The 16926-nt window shown below is 40.7% G+C and overlaps 1 protein-coding gene across 6 annotated transcripts in view; it reads left to right on the forward strand.

The window, feature by feature from the left end:
* The window catches only part of ESR1 (estrogen receptor 1), a 393382-nt gene that overhangs the window by 346724 nt on the left and 29732 nt on the right, over positions 1 to 16926 (forward strand). For all 6 annotated transcript variants that reach the window (XM_073894109.1, XM_073894110.1, XM_025866343.2 and 3 more), the window contains one exon: positions 6225 to 6358. In XM_073894109.1, the coding sequence (XP_073750210.1) occupies positions 6225 to 6358 (134 nt within the window). The remainder of the gene's footprint in view (positions 1 to 6224; positions 6359 to 16926) is intronic.

Genomic DNA, 16926 nt, shown 5'->3' on the forward strand with positions numbered 1-16926 from the left:
ATTTTATTTTATTTTATTTTATTTTATTTTATTTTATTTCATTTCATTTTATCTTATCTTCTATTTATAGAGGGAGAGGGAAGGTGCAGAAGGAGAGGGAGAGAGAGAATCTTAAGCAGGTTCCACACCCAGCGCAGAGCCTGACTCAGGGGCTCAATCTCACCACCCTGAGATCATGACCTGAGCCGAAACCAAGAGTCAGACGCTTCACCAACTGAGCCACCCAGGTGCCCCTCAAATCGCTGTGAATTATGTAAGACTGATGAATCACAGACCTGTACCTCTGAAACAAATAATACATTATATGTTTTAAAAAAAAGAAGATAGTAGAAAGGGAAAAATGAAGGGGGAGAAATCGGAGGGGGAGACGAACCATGAGAGACTATGGACTCTGAGAATCAAATCACATATTTTTAATTTATTACATAAATAGTGGATTGGCTGAAGTGTTTAGAACAAGTGAGGTTTCCCCATTGAAAGGACAGTGAGTTTACTCTTAATAGAGATGTCAGTGTAAAGTTCTTCAAGACTCTTAAAGCAATACTTAGAAAATTGCAGCTTCACTGCATATTGAAATGAATATTCAATATGAGTATGAATATTCCCCCAGGTGCCCTCAAAGTTGAGAAGAACTTTTGTTTGCATGGAAGGTAAGCCCCAGGGTCTTCTTAACATGTCTCAATGATGTATATTTAATGTCTGCTCCTTCCACATCCTCTAAATGAAAACACACCCCCCCCCCACACACACTCACATTCACTCTCTCTCTCTCACACACACACACACACACACACACACACACAGTCACACGGAGCCATGGCTGTGTGCCCTTGCTGAGGGCTCAGGCCCTGGCTCCTGTGGGGTACTGAGGAGCAAGCATGGAACGGTGCTCGGGTGAGAGCTGCTGGTGAGAATCCACAGCATGTCTGGGGAAGAAAAGGCTGAGAGGGAGACACTTAAGAACAGCTTCTCGTGGGAAAATGTGGGAGACTATTGAGAAGGGACACGAAGGAAGAAAGGAAAATTGTTAGAGCTTCACTTTCTCCATTTCTGAAGTGAATTTTTGCTCACAGCAGGTGAGCGCAGGCTCCCTCCCACACTGAGATTTCCTCCCCTGCCGTGCAGTCTGTTAAGTAAACAGAAACTTTATACTGAGAAAGGAACCTTTCTCTGTTTTGGCTATGGGTTGTTATTTTTAAAGCTTCATCCTCCGAACATTTCCCCCTATCCTTGTTTATTTTTTCACTAGAAAGAAAATGTGCTACTTTAGGGGCGCCTGGGTGGCTCAGCCGTTAAGCATCTGCCTTCGGCTCAGGTCTTGATCTCAGGGTCCTGGGATCAAGCCCCACATTGGGCTCCCTGCTCAGTGGGGAGTCTGCTTCTCCTTCTCCTTCTGCCGCTCCCCCTGCTTGTGCTCTCTCTCTCAAATAAATAAATAAAATCTTTAAAAAAAAAAAAGAAAATGTGCTACTTTAGACTTCCACATAAGAAACACTCCCTTGTAGTATGCTGTCCCTGTTTCGGGCCGAGTCACCCTTCGGTGAGACCACCGTCTCATCCCCCTGTTGAGCAACATAGATTTTAAAGATTCCCCTCTGTTTCTAGAGAGCTTCCATGAACCCGGATACCACAGTTAAAGCAAAATGCACTGTGGCAATTGTTTTCTGGATGATTTAGGCTAACCACAGCCTGAACAGCTGTGGCCCTATTTATCCAGATATCTCATAGTGATAGTTTTATATAGCTGCTACTAGGTACCACCTGCCATTCTGAACACTTTACATAAAATCTCATTTACCTTTATCTGAGAAGTCTATGGCGATTGCTTCAATATTGATGTGGGTTAAATGGGAGGCTGACGTTAGTTGTAAGACTTTCTTTCTATATCTTTTCTGGGGGAATGTAGCCCATGGTCTTGTACCTGTTTTTTCTCCGACTGTCTCACTCCTGTTTTGGATCTCTTTATGAACGAATCCCATGTCTTTCTTCTCTGCAGCTTTATGTCTAGCACAAGGCCTGGTTTATAAGGGGCAAGTATGAATTAAAGTAGGGTGAAAAAGGAAGACAAAGAAAATCGTGTTGGAATTCTTTCCTCTGGTCATGGATAGTATGGTCTGACTTAATAGTTTTGAGTCCTAATTCCCTCACTTTTGACAACAACAAAAATAATACTACCTTAAAGGACAGTTGTAAGAAAGAAATGGATTTATTAAAAGAATGAAGGGGAGTAAGTCAGAGGGGGAGACGAACCAGTAGAGACTATGGACTCTGAAAAGCAAACTGAGGGTTCTAGAGGGGAGGAGGGTGGGGGGATGGGTTAGCCTGGTGATGGGTATTAAAGAGGGCACATTCTGCGTGGAGCACTGGGTGTTATGCACAAACAATGAATCATGGAACACTACACCAAAACAAATGATGTTATATATGGTGATTAACATAATAATAAAAAATTTAAAAAAAGTACCTAGCATATTTCAAATCAGTGTGGAAAAGATGGTTTATTCTATAAATGGTGTTAAGACTACCTAGCTGCCTGGGACAAATACAAAGCTGAGTCTTGTCTCACATGCCACCCAAGTAAATCCTGAAAAGCAGGTGCACAGCTTTGGGAATACACTAAAATCCATTGAATTGTACACTCTAAATGAGTAAATGATATGATATGTGACTATATTTCAGTACAGTTGTTATAAAAAAATAAATCCCAGAAAGATTTAAGTATAAAAACATGGAACTGTACTAGAGGGAAACATAAGATGCTTTTTCATATGTTACTGAAAGGGAAATGACCTTTTCAAGCAAGACATACTATTCTAAACAACAAGTTTGGCAAATCGATTATGTAATAATTAAATATTTTTCAGAAGAAAACACCAGAAAAAAAAAAAGAAAAACATGACAAGCCAGTAGAAAAGCACTGAATGCACATAGAACACAGGGCTAATTACTATAATATATAAAGAACAGTTAAGAATCAACGTGAAAATGACTAATAACCCCACAGAAAAATATCAGCAAAGGGTAAGAGCAGGTCTCTTAGAGAAAGAGTTTATACCAATATATTCTTCTACCAAAAGCCTATTGTACAAGCTCTTGGGAAGCAATGTTTGAACTATTTATCAATATTAAAAATGCATTAAGTCCTCTAGTTATTGCATGAAATGTTTGTGACAGTAAAATCCTTGAGGTCAAACGAAATGTCAGCCAACAAAGAAATGGTTCAAAAAATTTTAGCACTTTGTTCAGTGCAAAACTTATGCTATTAGAAACAGTTATGCAGGGGCGCCTGGGTGGCTCAGTCATTAAACATCTGCCTTCAGCTCAGGTCATGATCCCAGGGTCCTGGGATCGAGCCCCACATCCGGCTCCCTGCTCCGTGGGAAGCCTGCTTCTCCCTCTCCCACTCCCCCTGCTTGTGTTCCTGCTCTCGCTGTGTCTCTCTCTCTGTCAAATAAATAAAATCTTTAAAAAAAAATTTAAAAAAAGAAACAGTTATGCAGCTGTTAAGAACAGTTGAACTCCAAAATACATTAATTAAAAATAAAACAAAGTACTGGACAATGTGCTTACTGTTCATGTTTTAAATTATTATATTTTTCACAAATATATGTTTGCATATGCATAGGATATTTTAAATTCTTCTTGTCCCCCTCAAAGACAACGTGCCCCCAGTTCAGCTTGTGAACAAAAAGATGAATGAGTTCCTTTCACGTGTATTATCTCATTGAACTTCTGCAACAGCCCTATGAAAAAGATACCAATACTTTCTTTTTTAAATATAACATGTTATGAACCTTCGGGTTTGTTGCAACTACTAATGTTAAATCCTCGATGCAGAGGCTCTGTTGCACAGGGAAAACGCCTAAATTTCTTATAATGTGGTACATCCTTTATCACTTGACCTTTTTCTCCTTTCCCAGGTTAATCTCTTGTCTCTTTTGTACCTCTAGCACACCACTCTATGTCCTTCACTCTGCTCTTCCTGTCCATGTCTAAGACCCTCTTCCAATGATGCCTTCTCACTCCTGCTTGATGAAAGCCTGCATTTCTTAAACTGTCAACACGAATGCTACCTACTAGGGTAATCCTTACCTGTCATCCTTGGCAACACAAATGGTTCCAGCCCAGCCACAGTCCTTCGTTATACTTCCTCCTGTATTTCAAAAGCACTTTATACAAGTCTGTTAAACCTGATTATATTATTTCAAGGTTTTGAGCATATTGAGAGTAGAGGCTCTGTTTTTATTCCTATAGTGACCACATGCCTAGAATATATAGCAGATCAATAAATACTTAGATAAATCATTTAGCTGAACCTTAATCATTTTTGATTACCCATAGATTGAAGAACTCTATATTTTTTAAGTTTTTATTTTAATTACAGTTGACTTGCAGTGTTAAATTAGTTTCAGGTGTACAATATAAGTGCTTCAACAATTCCATACATTGCCTGGTGCTCATCACAGCAAATGCCCTCCTTAATCCCCATTACCTATTTCCCCCATTCCCCCACCCACCTCCCTGCTGGTAACCCATCAGGTTGTTCTCAGTAGTTAAGAGTCTGTTTCTTGGTTTGCCGCTTTTTTTCCTCTTTGCTCATTTGTTTTGTTTCTTAAATTCCACATATTAATTGAATCGTATGGTAGTTGACTTTCTCTGACTGACTTATTTCACTTAACATATTCTTTAGCTCCATCTACGTTGTTGCAAATGTCTAGATTCCATTCTTTTGATGGCTAAATAGCACTCATTATATAACTGTACCACATCTTCTTTATCCACTCATCGATCAGTGGACACTTGGGCCGCTTCCATATCTTGGCTATTGTAAAAAACACTGCTATAAACATAGGGGTGCTTGTATCCCTTTGAATTTGTGTTTTTGAATTCTTTGGGTAAATACCCAGTAGTGCAATTGCTGAATCATAGGGTAGTTCTATTTTTAACTTTTTGAAGAACCTCCATACTGTTTCCACAGTGGCTATACCAGTCTGTATTCCCACCAAGAGTGCACAAGTGTTCCTTTTTCTCCACATCCTCACCAAAACCTATTGTTGTGTTGTTGATTTTAGCCATTCTGACAGGTGTGAGGTGATATCTCATTATGGTTTGGATTTGCATTTCCCTGATGATCAGTGATGTCAAGCATCTTTTCATGTCTCTGTTGGTCAGCTATATGTCTTCTTTGGAGAAATGGCTGTTTATGTCTTCTACCCATTTTTTTAATTGGGTTATTTGTTTTTTGGTTGTTGAATGGATATAAGTTCTTTATATATTTTGAATACTAACCCTTTATTGAATATGTCATTTTTTTTTAAAGATTTTATTTATTTATTTGAGAGACAGAGAGAATGAGAGAGAAAGCACATGAGATGGGGGTAGGGTCAGAGGGAGAAGCAGACTCCCTGCTGAGCAGGGAGCCCGATGCGGGACTCGATCCAGGGACTCCAGGATCATGACCTGAGCCGAAGGCAGTCGCTTAACCAACTGAGCCACCCAGGCGCCCTGAATATGTCATTTGCAAATATCTTCTCCCTTTCAGTAGGTTGTCTTTTAGTTTTGTTAATTGTTTCCTTCATTGTGCAGAAGCTTTTTATTTAGATGTAGTCCCAGTAGTTTATTTTTGCTTTTGTTTTCCTTGTGTCAGGGGACCTATCTAGAAAAAAGTTGCTATGGCTGATGTCAGAAAAGGTACTGCCTGTGTTCTCTTTGAAGAGCTTGGTATTTAACATGGCAGATTTGGAGATTGAACAATATGTCTCTTCTAAGAATTCGAAATGAAATGTTTTATTGATGGAAAAGCTTTTTCTTTCTTTTTTTTTTTGTTTTGCCTTCTAGAATTCAAATGAATATTCATGTTCCACAAAAAGAATGGGCTGCAGTTTTTTTGTTACAGATTTGGAGCCAGTAGATTTTTATGAATGTGAACCTTATCATGGGTCTGAAAGCTTTCTATGCTTTATTTTTTTAAAAGATTTATTTATTTGAGAGAGAGAGAGAATAAGCAAGCACATGAGCAGGGGGAGGGGCAGAAGGAGAGAGAGAATTTCAAGCAGACTCCCCACCGAGCCTGGAGCCCAACGTGGGACTTGATCTCAAAACACTGAGATCATGACCTGAGCCAAAATCAAGAGTCACACTCAACCAACTGAGCCACCCAGGAGCCCCAGGTTTTCTGTGCTTTAATACTATTTTTTTTCTTTTTATTTTCTGTGTTTTCATAGGAACCAGGGAAAATGTGTAGAGGGCATGGTGGAGATCTTTGACATGTTGCTGGCTACGTCATCTCGGTTTCGTATGATGAATCTCCAGGGAGAGGAGTTCGTGTGCCTCAAATCCATCATTTTGCTTAATTCTGGTGAGTTGATAACATGGGGGAATTTACTGCTGGGTTACTGGAAGAAAGATTTATGTGTATTTTCAGCCAGATATAAGCTGCCTATTGCAAAGGCATAATCATAAATTGAAAGAAACAACTGATGCACATTTAAAATGACCTATTGTCATTGTAGACTGCTTATAGAGGTGGAACCCACACTGGTCAGATACAACGAATGAAGAACACAAATTGGACACTGAACCAAATGGCTTTTCTGTTGAAATATTTGCATCCTTTTACAGATATTTGGGATGTTTTCATTTTGTTAATTTTATTTATTTAGTTTGAGGTGGTTGTTTTTACTAAAGTGGTACAGGTATATGGGCATCGATTGTTGATAGTTGTATATGGCAGAAAGTAAGTAGACCAAATGACCAACATCAAGTTCAAGATCATAAGGAAAGAGGCTTATTTGAGACTGACCATGTTTCTGGCCAAAACTGATTAGGCGACAAATATAATTGGCTCAGAGATAGAAACACCTGGTCCTAAAACCGAGGCACACGCAGGGCAGGTCCAGCTGAAAGAGCAGCTTTCATGTGGTCTAAGGGGTCTAATTCAACTGTGCCCTCCTAGCGACTGATTTGAGAAAGCTTAGTTGAGAGTGGCATCTGGTTAGGGGTTTGTTTTGTTTTGTTTGCCGTGAAGGTCACCTATTGTGTAAAGAGGTTGTCCAGGTCACCCAGATGGAAACTATGGCTCAGCTTAATTAGCGCCGTGTTCCTTCTGGCCCTCAGTATTTGGATCTGGACACTAGATATCCAGTCTGTGGGACCCGAAGCTCAACAACTGGGTGTCACCTGCACAGTAGATGCCTTTAGCCTGGATCTTGACCCCTGGCCCTGGCCCTACTTCATGCCTCAGACCTCATTCTCACATAGAAACCGTAGGTACTTTGAAGCCCTACACCTGATTTAGAATGAGATAGGGTCTCTAATTTCCCTGATGGCTGAACCAGAGTTTGTATTGATCCCATGTGGAGAGAATCGGCCCTTTCTTCTCTTTTCAGATGTCTTGTCTTCTCTTCCCGAAGATCACCAACCCCTTCGTACCTCCCCTAGCCATTTTCCACTTCCCTTCCCCACCAGTGCTAATAACCTGTATCACTTCATGGTTAGACAGTAATCATTCTCACTTATCAACTGATCAGTGGAAATCTGTACTATTCCAGTAGGCAAGGACTGAACTACAGAACAGTTACCTGAAAAACGATATGACCCACTCATTCATGTTTCTGGTTCCACTAACACGCACTGTGCTTTTCATTTCAGTCATTTGTCCGGTACACTGAAGGGTTCATATCCCACAATGGCTCTTTATTGGAAGAGACTTCTGGGAGCAATGCCACTCGGCTGCACCGTGCCAGGTCCTGAACCTGGTCCTTCTTCAGTGGAGGGCTGGCACACGCTGACAGCTTTCCTGTGGGCAATCTGTTGACTTCAGGGAAAGCGGGCCTATCAAGTGCTGGGACTTTTTGCCCACTTTTACTAGGATATAACACTCCAGACAGGAAGTGAAAATTCACCAGAGTTATATAATCCACACAAGTAGATGCTCTGATCTTGGTCACCAAAAATTTCCCTTCAAATCTGTGTAGCCTCTTCCTACATTATTGTTCTGTTCCTATGACAGAATAGGGTTTTTAGAATATTATATAAATAAGGGGCAAGACTTGTGCCATCAAAATATTGAATGCATAGACCCAGACCCAGGATTTTTTAAGTCCCAGAGGAAAAAAAATTTCAGCCCTCACAACAAAGTCTTTTGTGAAAGACTGGACCCAGAATCTCAAAACATATTCCCCACTGCCAGATGGGACCACCCGCTGACTCCTCCTCACACTGGTTGAAGTTCCCTTCACTATCCTTGTTCTTCTCCTTCTTTCTCAGGAGCTTCTGTGAGCCTCCTTCCTTGCATTTGAAGGGTTGGAACACTATTTCGGAAACACAAGGCACTGTAGTCTGACAGAGTTTACAGTTGTCCTTCTCATGAGAGAGATATCAGGGTGGCAACACGTCTTTTCTGTCAAGGACGGCGCTGCTGACTCACAGGCAGTAACAAAACAGAAGCTGTCCCCCGACCTGTAAAAAGTGAAACCACTCTTTCCAATCCAGAAGTGAGCTGTGTTTGCAAAAGCAGGTCTGCTGCTGAGCACAGCTCTTAGTGTCTCATATTGTTCCCGAAAAACAGAATCAGATAGGACAAGACGGAAACACAATGGTGTGGTGCTGGAAGACTTTTCAGAGTAAAAAAGCAGTCAATCCTAGGGGGGTTACTACAATCCTAACAAACTTTGCCCACAACTGAAAGTATGGATTTTTCTAAAAACCCAACCAATTCATGACTCCGATCCAGGGCAATGCTTCACCTGTTATGAGATAAAGAACAAAGTGACGGTCATTCCGGGGATCTCTGACAGAAGCCAAGTTGGAAAGGGTTCAGGAAGCCTGAGCTGGAAGATGCTTTTCTGATTCCTGGGAAACAAGACCTCAGTGTATGGGGGAGCTTTGGGTTGTGTGCTGTGTTCCTGTCACCAAAGTCTGAGAGGGTGTGTTTATGTTGGCCCTGACTTTGAGGCAGAGGCACAAGGGGAGTTGAAATGTTGTTTTATGGACTACTAGGAGTGACTTTCTGCAGTTCTCAAGAGGGTCTCCCAAATGCTGAAATTTCCATGGGAAGCCCATTCACAGCTGTTTGGGAATGGGAGATATTCGTCATGATTTATGCCTCATTAAGAATAATTCATTACATTGCTTACAAAAGCCTAGAATCATTCATAGGACAAACACTATTTTTCCGCTCTCCACTAAAGGACAGAGGCATTCCTGGTTAATCCAGAGATGCTTTAGCAAAATCAATGCCAGCTTCAAGGCATTCTGAGAACTAGCTGGACAGAACTCAAGCAAAGGAAATGTGAGCAGAGCAGATGAGCTCAGAGCAGAAGGCTGAGAGGGACCAGTGACAGGAGGCACGGCTGGTGCTGCAGAAGCGGACCAGGGGGCCAGGAAGGGGTTATCTGGGCTTGTTTACCCTATTCCCCCTACCCAGTGGGACTTCAGTCCTTCTTGATAATTCCAGTATTTCTAATTCTTCCAGGCCCAACTCTGACCTCATCTCATTCAGGAAATCTTGCGACCACCCAGGTCCATAATGAACTTCCCTTCGCTAGATTATTTTAGTTCTTAGAGCCAGTATCGCTCAATCTAGCATTTGGTCAATTGGTTGACTGATTTCATTCATTTGTTCAATAATTCAGAAATTTTGTGCCAAATACACAAAAATGAATGACATGGTTTTTGGTTTTGTGTTTTCAGTTTTTTAATTTAACCTTGATGTCTTCTTCATGCATGTACATCCTGATTTCCCTATAAACTATTTAAAAATTTTTTTTACAGTTCTCACAGTCTTTAACCTGTGAACTGTCAAGAGGTGCCATGCCGTTCAGTCCTTCAGTAGATGTTTATTTGCTGGACATGACCAGGAGGTCGTGGAAGGTTCCCATTCGTCATATGCTCTTTCTACCATTATGAAACATATCATCCTTTTCAGATCCAGATAATATCAAACTGTTAAATGGGAAAAAATAATGCCCATCTCCTTGGGTTACTGTGAACTAAAAGGAAAATTGTATATAAGATGTCAAACGCGGTTTATGGAACACAGTAGGCCTTCAATCAGTGAATTGAAGCTGGCACCATCATTTGGGAATCTCTGGTTCAAAAGGAGCCAGTGCAGGGGCCCCTGGATGGCTCAGTCGGTTAAGCATAGGAGTGGAACCTGCATAAGATTCTCTCTCTCCCTCTCCCTCTGCCCCTCCCCAGCACCCCTCCCCTGCCCCCACTGGCTTGCTCACGCTCTCTCTCACCACAAAAAAAAAAAAAAAAAAAGGAGCCAGTCCATACCTTCTTTTTATTATTATTATTTAAAAGATTTATTTATTTTTTAAATTTTTTATTATTATGTTCAATTAGCCAGCATATACTACATCAGTAGTTTTTTTTTTTTTTTTAAAGATTTTACTTATTTGAGAGAGAGAGAATGAGAGAGAGAAAGCACGAGAGGGAAGAGAGTCAGAGGGAGAAGCAGACTCCCCGCTGAGGAGGGAGCCCGATGCGGGACTTGATCCCGGGACTCCAGGATCATGACCTGAGCCGAAGGCAGTTGCCCAACCAACTGAGCCACCCAGGCGCCCAAAAGATTTATTTATTTATTTTAGAGATCTCACAACCCTGAGACCATGACCTGAACTGAAACCAAGAGTTGGATGCTCAAACCGACTGAGCCACCCAGGCACCCCATATACCTAAGTACCTTAGTTTAAAGGTTTCCTGCTAGGCTTAAAAAATACACAGGGACTGAAGGATAATAATAATAATAGAGACTGTGACTCTTCCCCTGAGACTTGGTTAATTGTGCTGTTTAATGGTATTGAGAGAAATTTTAGAGCAAGATTGGTCTCATGGATAATAATCGATTGTTAATTGAACCGTAATGTTGGCCAACCTTAATGAAAACCGCTGTGGTGAATGGCAGACAAATCCCAATGTGCTCACTCATCCATTCATTGTGTTTCTTCCCATCCCCCTCTCCCCACATGAGAGTCTCACAAGCCCCTCAGAGTCCACTCCCATTTAGATCACTACTCTTTTAGTGGGTGTTTTTCAAGACTCCGAAAAATTCACCCATCAAAGCTTAATATGTATAAGTCTACAATCTCTAATAAATGTTTGGTTTGGCCTTCAAAATTCAACTTAATAATTATTTCTGCCCCTTTTCCGAACTCGTTACTGACCACAGTTTGTTTTATTCCCCAGTAATTGCAAAGAGTGTTGCTTCCTTCACTCCCTGGTGACTTGATCCACCTGGGTCCCTGGAGGGCCCATCAGATGCCAAACTCCAGCTCCCCTGTCCCCTGTTTAACCCTAGATCCCCTTTCCTCTCCCGACTCACAACTCCAGGTACCCAGAAGTCTTCCCTGGGCCTGCTGGATCCCTGCCTCCTTCCTGAAATGTCTTACTCTATAGAAATGTTGTTCTCATGATTACCCGTTTATCACAACTGCCTTCAGACAACATTTCTCTTTCAGCTGGTGGAGTAAGAAAGAGGAGTAAAGGTAAAAAACTGTAGGGCGAAAAGGAAAACAAAATACTAGAAAGAATTATGGCCACATTTCTAAAATGTGTACCCCGGTGTTCATTTAAGAAAAAAAGGGATATGGAATGTCGCCCAGGAGCATATGTATTAAACATAAACGTAAAAATGGTGCCAGATCTTGTCTGTCATTAGGTTTTGCTTTGTTAATATGGTGAATGTCATCATCTTGGTGCCTTAACAGAGCATAGGATCCTGAAGCTGTGACACCCATTTGCTTTATATGTGTTCACCACGGCCCTGGGCAGAGAAGCATTTACTTCATGATTGATTTGGACAAGTTCTCATCACAAAGAATATTTCCTCTCTCTCGAGCTGATTTCTTTACGCTGTTAATTATTAGACAGTTATTTAGAGCATTTATAGTTTTTAAGTTGAGAAATAAGACAATGATTCAGAGTCCCTATATTTAGATGAAAGAACATTTTAAAAACATATTGACTGTAAACATTGAGGATCATTAATTCTCAGTGGTTGAAGGTTTCTGACAGGAACAGGCCTTGGAAATTGCCAATGGGCACACTGTCAGGTATGCAGTTGTTGGCTGGTGGAGAAGTTTTGATTCTATTATCTCTTGAGTTCTTTGCATTGCCAAGCTTCCTCCCTAGGGAGCCTTCCTAGTGTGATTTTGAGATAAATGATACTTCGCTGTTGTTAAGTGGCTCATTGTCTCCTTCTCTCTGGCTGACTAGATTCTATAGGCAGTGGACTCAACTCTCAAGAGTCTTTCCCTGCGGCTTGAAACAAGCTTAAGGTCTCCACTAATTTCCTGAAAACTAGGTGTGGCATGGACTTTGTCATTAGAGAGGTCTGGCATTCAAGAGAAGCAACTCTGCCGTTTACTTAGGGGATGATGGATGCCTTTTGATAAGCTGCTTCCCTATGAAAGGAATTACGGTGTTCTTAGCAGATAGATAATAAATAAATTCCTGCCTGGAAATTCTGAGGCGGGATTTCACCCCTGCCATTTGTGGTTAAAAAATTGCATTCTCATGACCAAAGTGTCCTTCTTGTGAATGCAAGAGTCTCAGGCCCCAGACCGAGTGGATTGGGTCCTGCATCTTGCCCATACCTCTTGGAGCTTCTGTGGAACTCGGGAAACCAACCAAATACCTGTAGCCTGGGAAAGACTGGGGGAGTCCTAATGGGACCTCCTGGGATGGGTCAAAATGCAGCAGCTGTTGGGAGACTAGAAATCCTGGCAGTATTCTGATGTTAGGAACAGTTTTCCAATCATACTCAGAACCTTGGGGAGGGACATTATCATTTTGTGCTCACAAGGGCACCAACAAAGGGGGAAGCCATCTCCTGGGTCCTTGATTCAACCACCCTTTGGACCAGGGTCCAGAAATTATGAAATCAGTATTCTTAAGTCTGACCCATTTAAAAGAAAAAGATGCCACCAACTCCCTAAACACTGACTTAAATGTTCTTGTTCTTTGTACTATAATGCTGCTTAAATATGTATAACCATATTTATTACTTAAATGGACAACCAAGTATAAACTTTGTTTATAGTTCTTATATAAAAACAAAACCAAAACAAATTCACAAATTAAATACAAACTAAAAGGCAAACTAATAATATTTTTACAGAAATTGTGTTGCTGTTTCTAACATGCCTGGGGTAGACCTCCGGTCTGCTGGTCTACCAGGTGCTCTAGTGATGACTCAGTTACCCCCTCCCCCACTTGCCTGTGTTCAGAATGATCACAAAACCCTTGCTTGTGCAGCATGCTGTGATATCATCTGGCTTTTTATATATTTTGTTTGCTTCTGTATTTATTTATCTGAGGTACTTAAAATGTAACTTTGGATTTGAGGCAATTGTAAATACGGGTGGAAAACGTGTTACTTAGGAAACAAAGATTATATGGATCATCTAGATTGGTGAGTATCAGTGCTTCAGACATTTCCATCATCTGGGAGTCTTTAAAAAAAAAAAAATCCCTCCATGGGGACCCACCTCCAGAGATTCTGATGTAATTGGTTTGGATGTAATTCAGGTTCAGGGCCTGAATATTAGTATTGATTAAAGCTCCCCTCCCACCCAAGACTCCAATCTCACCAGGATTGAGAACTGTAGATGTAAGTAATGCAGAACATTCTGATATTAATGTTCTAATGGTGTTTCTTAGAATATCATTAAAATTAAAACACAAAATTTAAAAAGTCTAAGACAATTTAAAGACATTTAGGAATCAATTTTTAATTCTCAGGAATATGTGAAACCTTGTTTGAAAACTACCGGTATAGATGATGATCTTTCAGCTACATTAAAATAGTTCTCTAGTGTACTATGAAACTAGCCATTCTGCAGACCCTGAGGGATCAGCTGCTCATGCTCAGACCTCTGCCGGCACTGGAGGCATACAGATGAGTAAGATCTGGGGGCACAGATAATTAATGCATTATTTGCATATCATGAGATAAGGGCTGTGATATAGATAAGCGCATGACAGTAGGGTCCCCACATGAGGACTGATAGGTCTGCTGAGTCTTGAGGATGAGAGGACTTAGCTGGAGTCCGAAGAAAGGCAAGGGGGAAGGTTCTGGCCCCACCATTCATTCATCTAACAGTGAGGATCTCATCAAACCACTGACTTCTCGTCACTTGTTTCCTTAACTAGCAAAGAGAAATAATAATTTGAAACAGTCCTGCCTATCTTATGGATTCGTTATGACAGAGAAAGATAGCTTAAAAATACAAGCTAATATCATCATTACTATTACAGTCTTTTTTTTTTTCCAATGAGAAAATATTAAGCAATCAAATAGCTTACCAAGATTTTGGTGTCAAGACCACCCTGTTCTAATCAAAGGACCAGAAGTACACTCAGGGGGGCCTATATTTGGAAGGACCTTAGGTGCCCTCACTTCACTCATGCCTGGCACATTGACCTATAGTTTAAAAGTGTTTTGACACTTGAGAAAACAACAATAAGATCCCACTAATTTCTTGAGCTCACAAGTAAAATAAAATGTTGTTTTTGATGGGTTTATCTTTTCCTACAACATACTCATTAAATAAGTAAAAGCCATAATAGAATATGTATGCTTCCTGACACATTTAAATGGAATGTGAAGCTGTACCATCAACTTTTAGTCTAAACCGAACATCCCTGAACTTAGTTGGAAGACCTACTTCTGGGTATAGCCTTCCACTCGGGGCCTCATGGCTCTCTAATTGCTTTTGTCATGGTGAAAGAAAGATGGAAAAACAGACTTCCTGCTGTAAGTTCTCTCCTCGCCTCCCTCTTCCATGGGGTCCTGGAGCACAGCCTCGCTTTGGCCTCTTCCAGCACTTTCCCTCAGAGGGCATACGGCTGCTTCTCTATGTTGAGGTAGATTCAGACTGCCTCAGGCCTATTTTCTCTGAGTGTTTACTTTATATCTACTTTTCAGGTTTTACTTTTCTTCCTGCATGTAAGAAAGACAGCAATACCCCCACTGAACTGAGTGATATCCATGGCTTTAGAAGCTATTATTTGTTAGCTTCACTACCCTTTATTGAGTATTTACTACTTTTCAAGCACGTACTAAGTGCTGGAGATGCAAAGTTGCCTTTCGTTGCCTTATCTGTAGTAGTTTTTACCCTGTCGTTTACATGAGGTGAGACGTAAGGACTGCTCCCTGAAACCTAGGGCAGCGCCATCAAGGTGACCCAATGGTCATACTGATAGTGATAGTAGTAGTGATGATTACTAAGGCAGTTCTTACCTTAAGGGCCTCATAGTCTAAAGACAGAGACAGATATAAAAAGAAAACTTAATTAAAAAAAAAAGGTTGCAATTGTAAAGTGGTATGTTCAATTGAAATCATTTAAGAATACAAAATATATTACTAGAGAAATAAACAACGACCTGAAGTTAGGCAACCATTTGGACATTTTGATGTACCTCACTGCGATCTAGTGTAAGGGTGAAGAGCAAGATACTCTAGTTCCATGTTCAGATCCCCTTTCTGATACTTCTTAGTTGTAGGGGTCTGGACAAGTGTTGCTTATACCCTTTGTGCTTCTGTTTCCTGGTCCATGAAATGGAGATTGTAATAGTGCCTACCTGCTAATCCAAGTTAGCTCTTAAAACAATATCTGCTTAGACTAACACTCCATTTGTGTGAGGTACTATTTTCTTCTCTTTCCATACTGTGAGTGTACTATAACCATATTTATATTTACACGTTTTAATTAGTATTTTACACATATCCTTTCCATAGAAAGAATATTTTAAGTGGCTGCGTAATCATTCATGAGGATATATCCTTATTAATTCAACAAACCTGATATTGTTAAGCATTTAAGTGCTTTTTCTTTTTTTGGTATTATAAACTATGCTTGTTTTGCATTCTTTTCCTACATCTTTTGCCCGCATTTGCTTATGACTTTGGATGTTTGTAGAAGTAGATTTGCTGGTAAAAGGGTACAAAAAGCTCCTGATTTGTGTTACCTACTGTTCCAGAAAGCTTTATCAAATTACACTTTTACATAAATGTAACCTTAGCATGCAATGTGAGAGACAGGTGAGTGCAGACCGCCAGACAGGTGGGAGAGGGCAGACAGTTTCCTGCTGCCCAGCTACTGCCCCTGCTGTGAAAGACCCATAGGCAGCAACTTCTTCATTGGTCATATTATAAGTGTCATGTTAGGAACCTTCCAAACTCACCCCTTTTGAAGCAAATTATCACCTAGAGAATTTTGTTTTATGTTATTGTCTGTATAGGTGCTTGTTATGTTAAGTTTCAGGTTTGTGACTTACGCAGACACTGGGCCTCCCCTTATTCCAAGCTGTCAGGGTGCACAAAGGGCTGCCATTTTATGTCTCACCTTCTGCTCTTGGTTCCTTTGCCACTGATTTTTTAAAGTGATATTTATCAAAAGAAAGACACCAGGTTGAATGGCTGGAAGTGCACTTCTCTTCATTGGTTTCCTCGACCAGCAAAGAGAAGCAATAATTCTAAACAGTCCTGCCAACCTTATGGGTTTGTTATGTCAGAGCAAGATAGCTTAAAAATATAAGCCAATATCATCATTACTATTATAGTCTTTTTTTTTTCCAAAGGAAAAATATTAAGCAATCAAATAACTTACCAAGATTAAAAACTTATCCAAGGAAATATAACCTGGTTCTTCCCGTGGTTTCATTTGCCTGTGTTCAGAATGATCACAAAACCCTTGCTTGTGCAGCATGCTGTGATATCATCTGGCTTTGGATTCTGGGACTTTGTGAGAGTGACATGACGTTTCCTAGTCCCTAATGAGTTTAGAAGAAGCAGCTTACCATGTGAGCCCACTACAGCTCCAACCATACCATTCTTTGGTGATGGAGGGGCTGCTGGTTCCAAGAGTGCCCTGTCCAATGTCGCTGACAGCCCAAGGATCAAATGCAGGCCTGTCT

This window comes from Callorhinus ursinus, unplaced genomic scaffold, assembly GCF_003265705.2.
Source record: "Callorhinus ursinus isolate GAN/ISIS: 27379988/994484 unplaced genomic scaffold, GSC_fseal_2.0 scaffold6, whole genome shotgun sequence".
Lineage (NCBI taxonomy): Eukaryota > Metazoa > Chordata > Mammalia > Carnivora > Otariidae > Callorhinus > Callorhinus ursinus.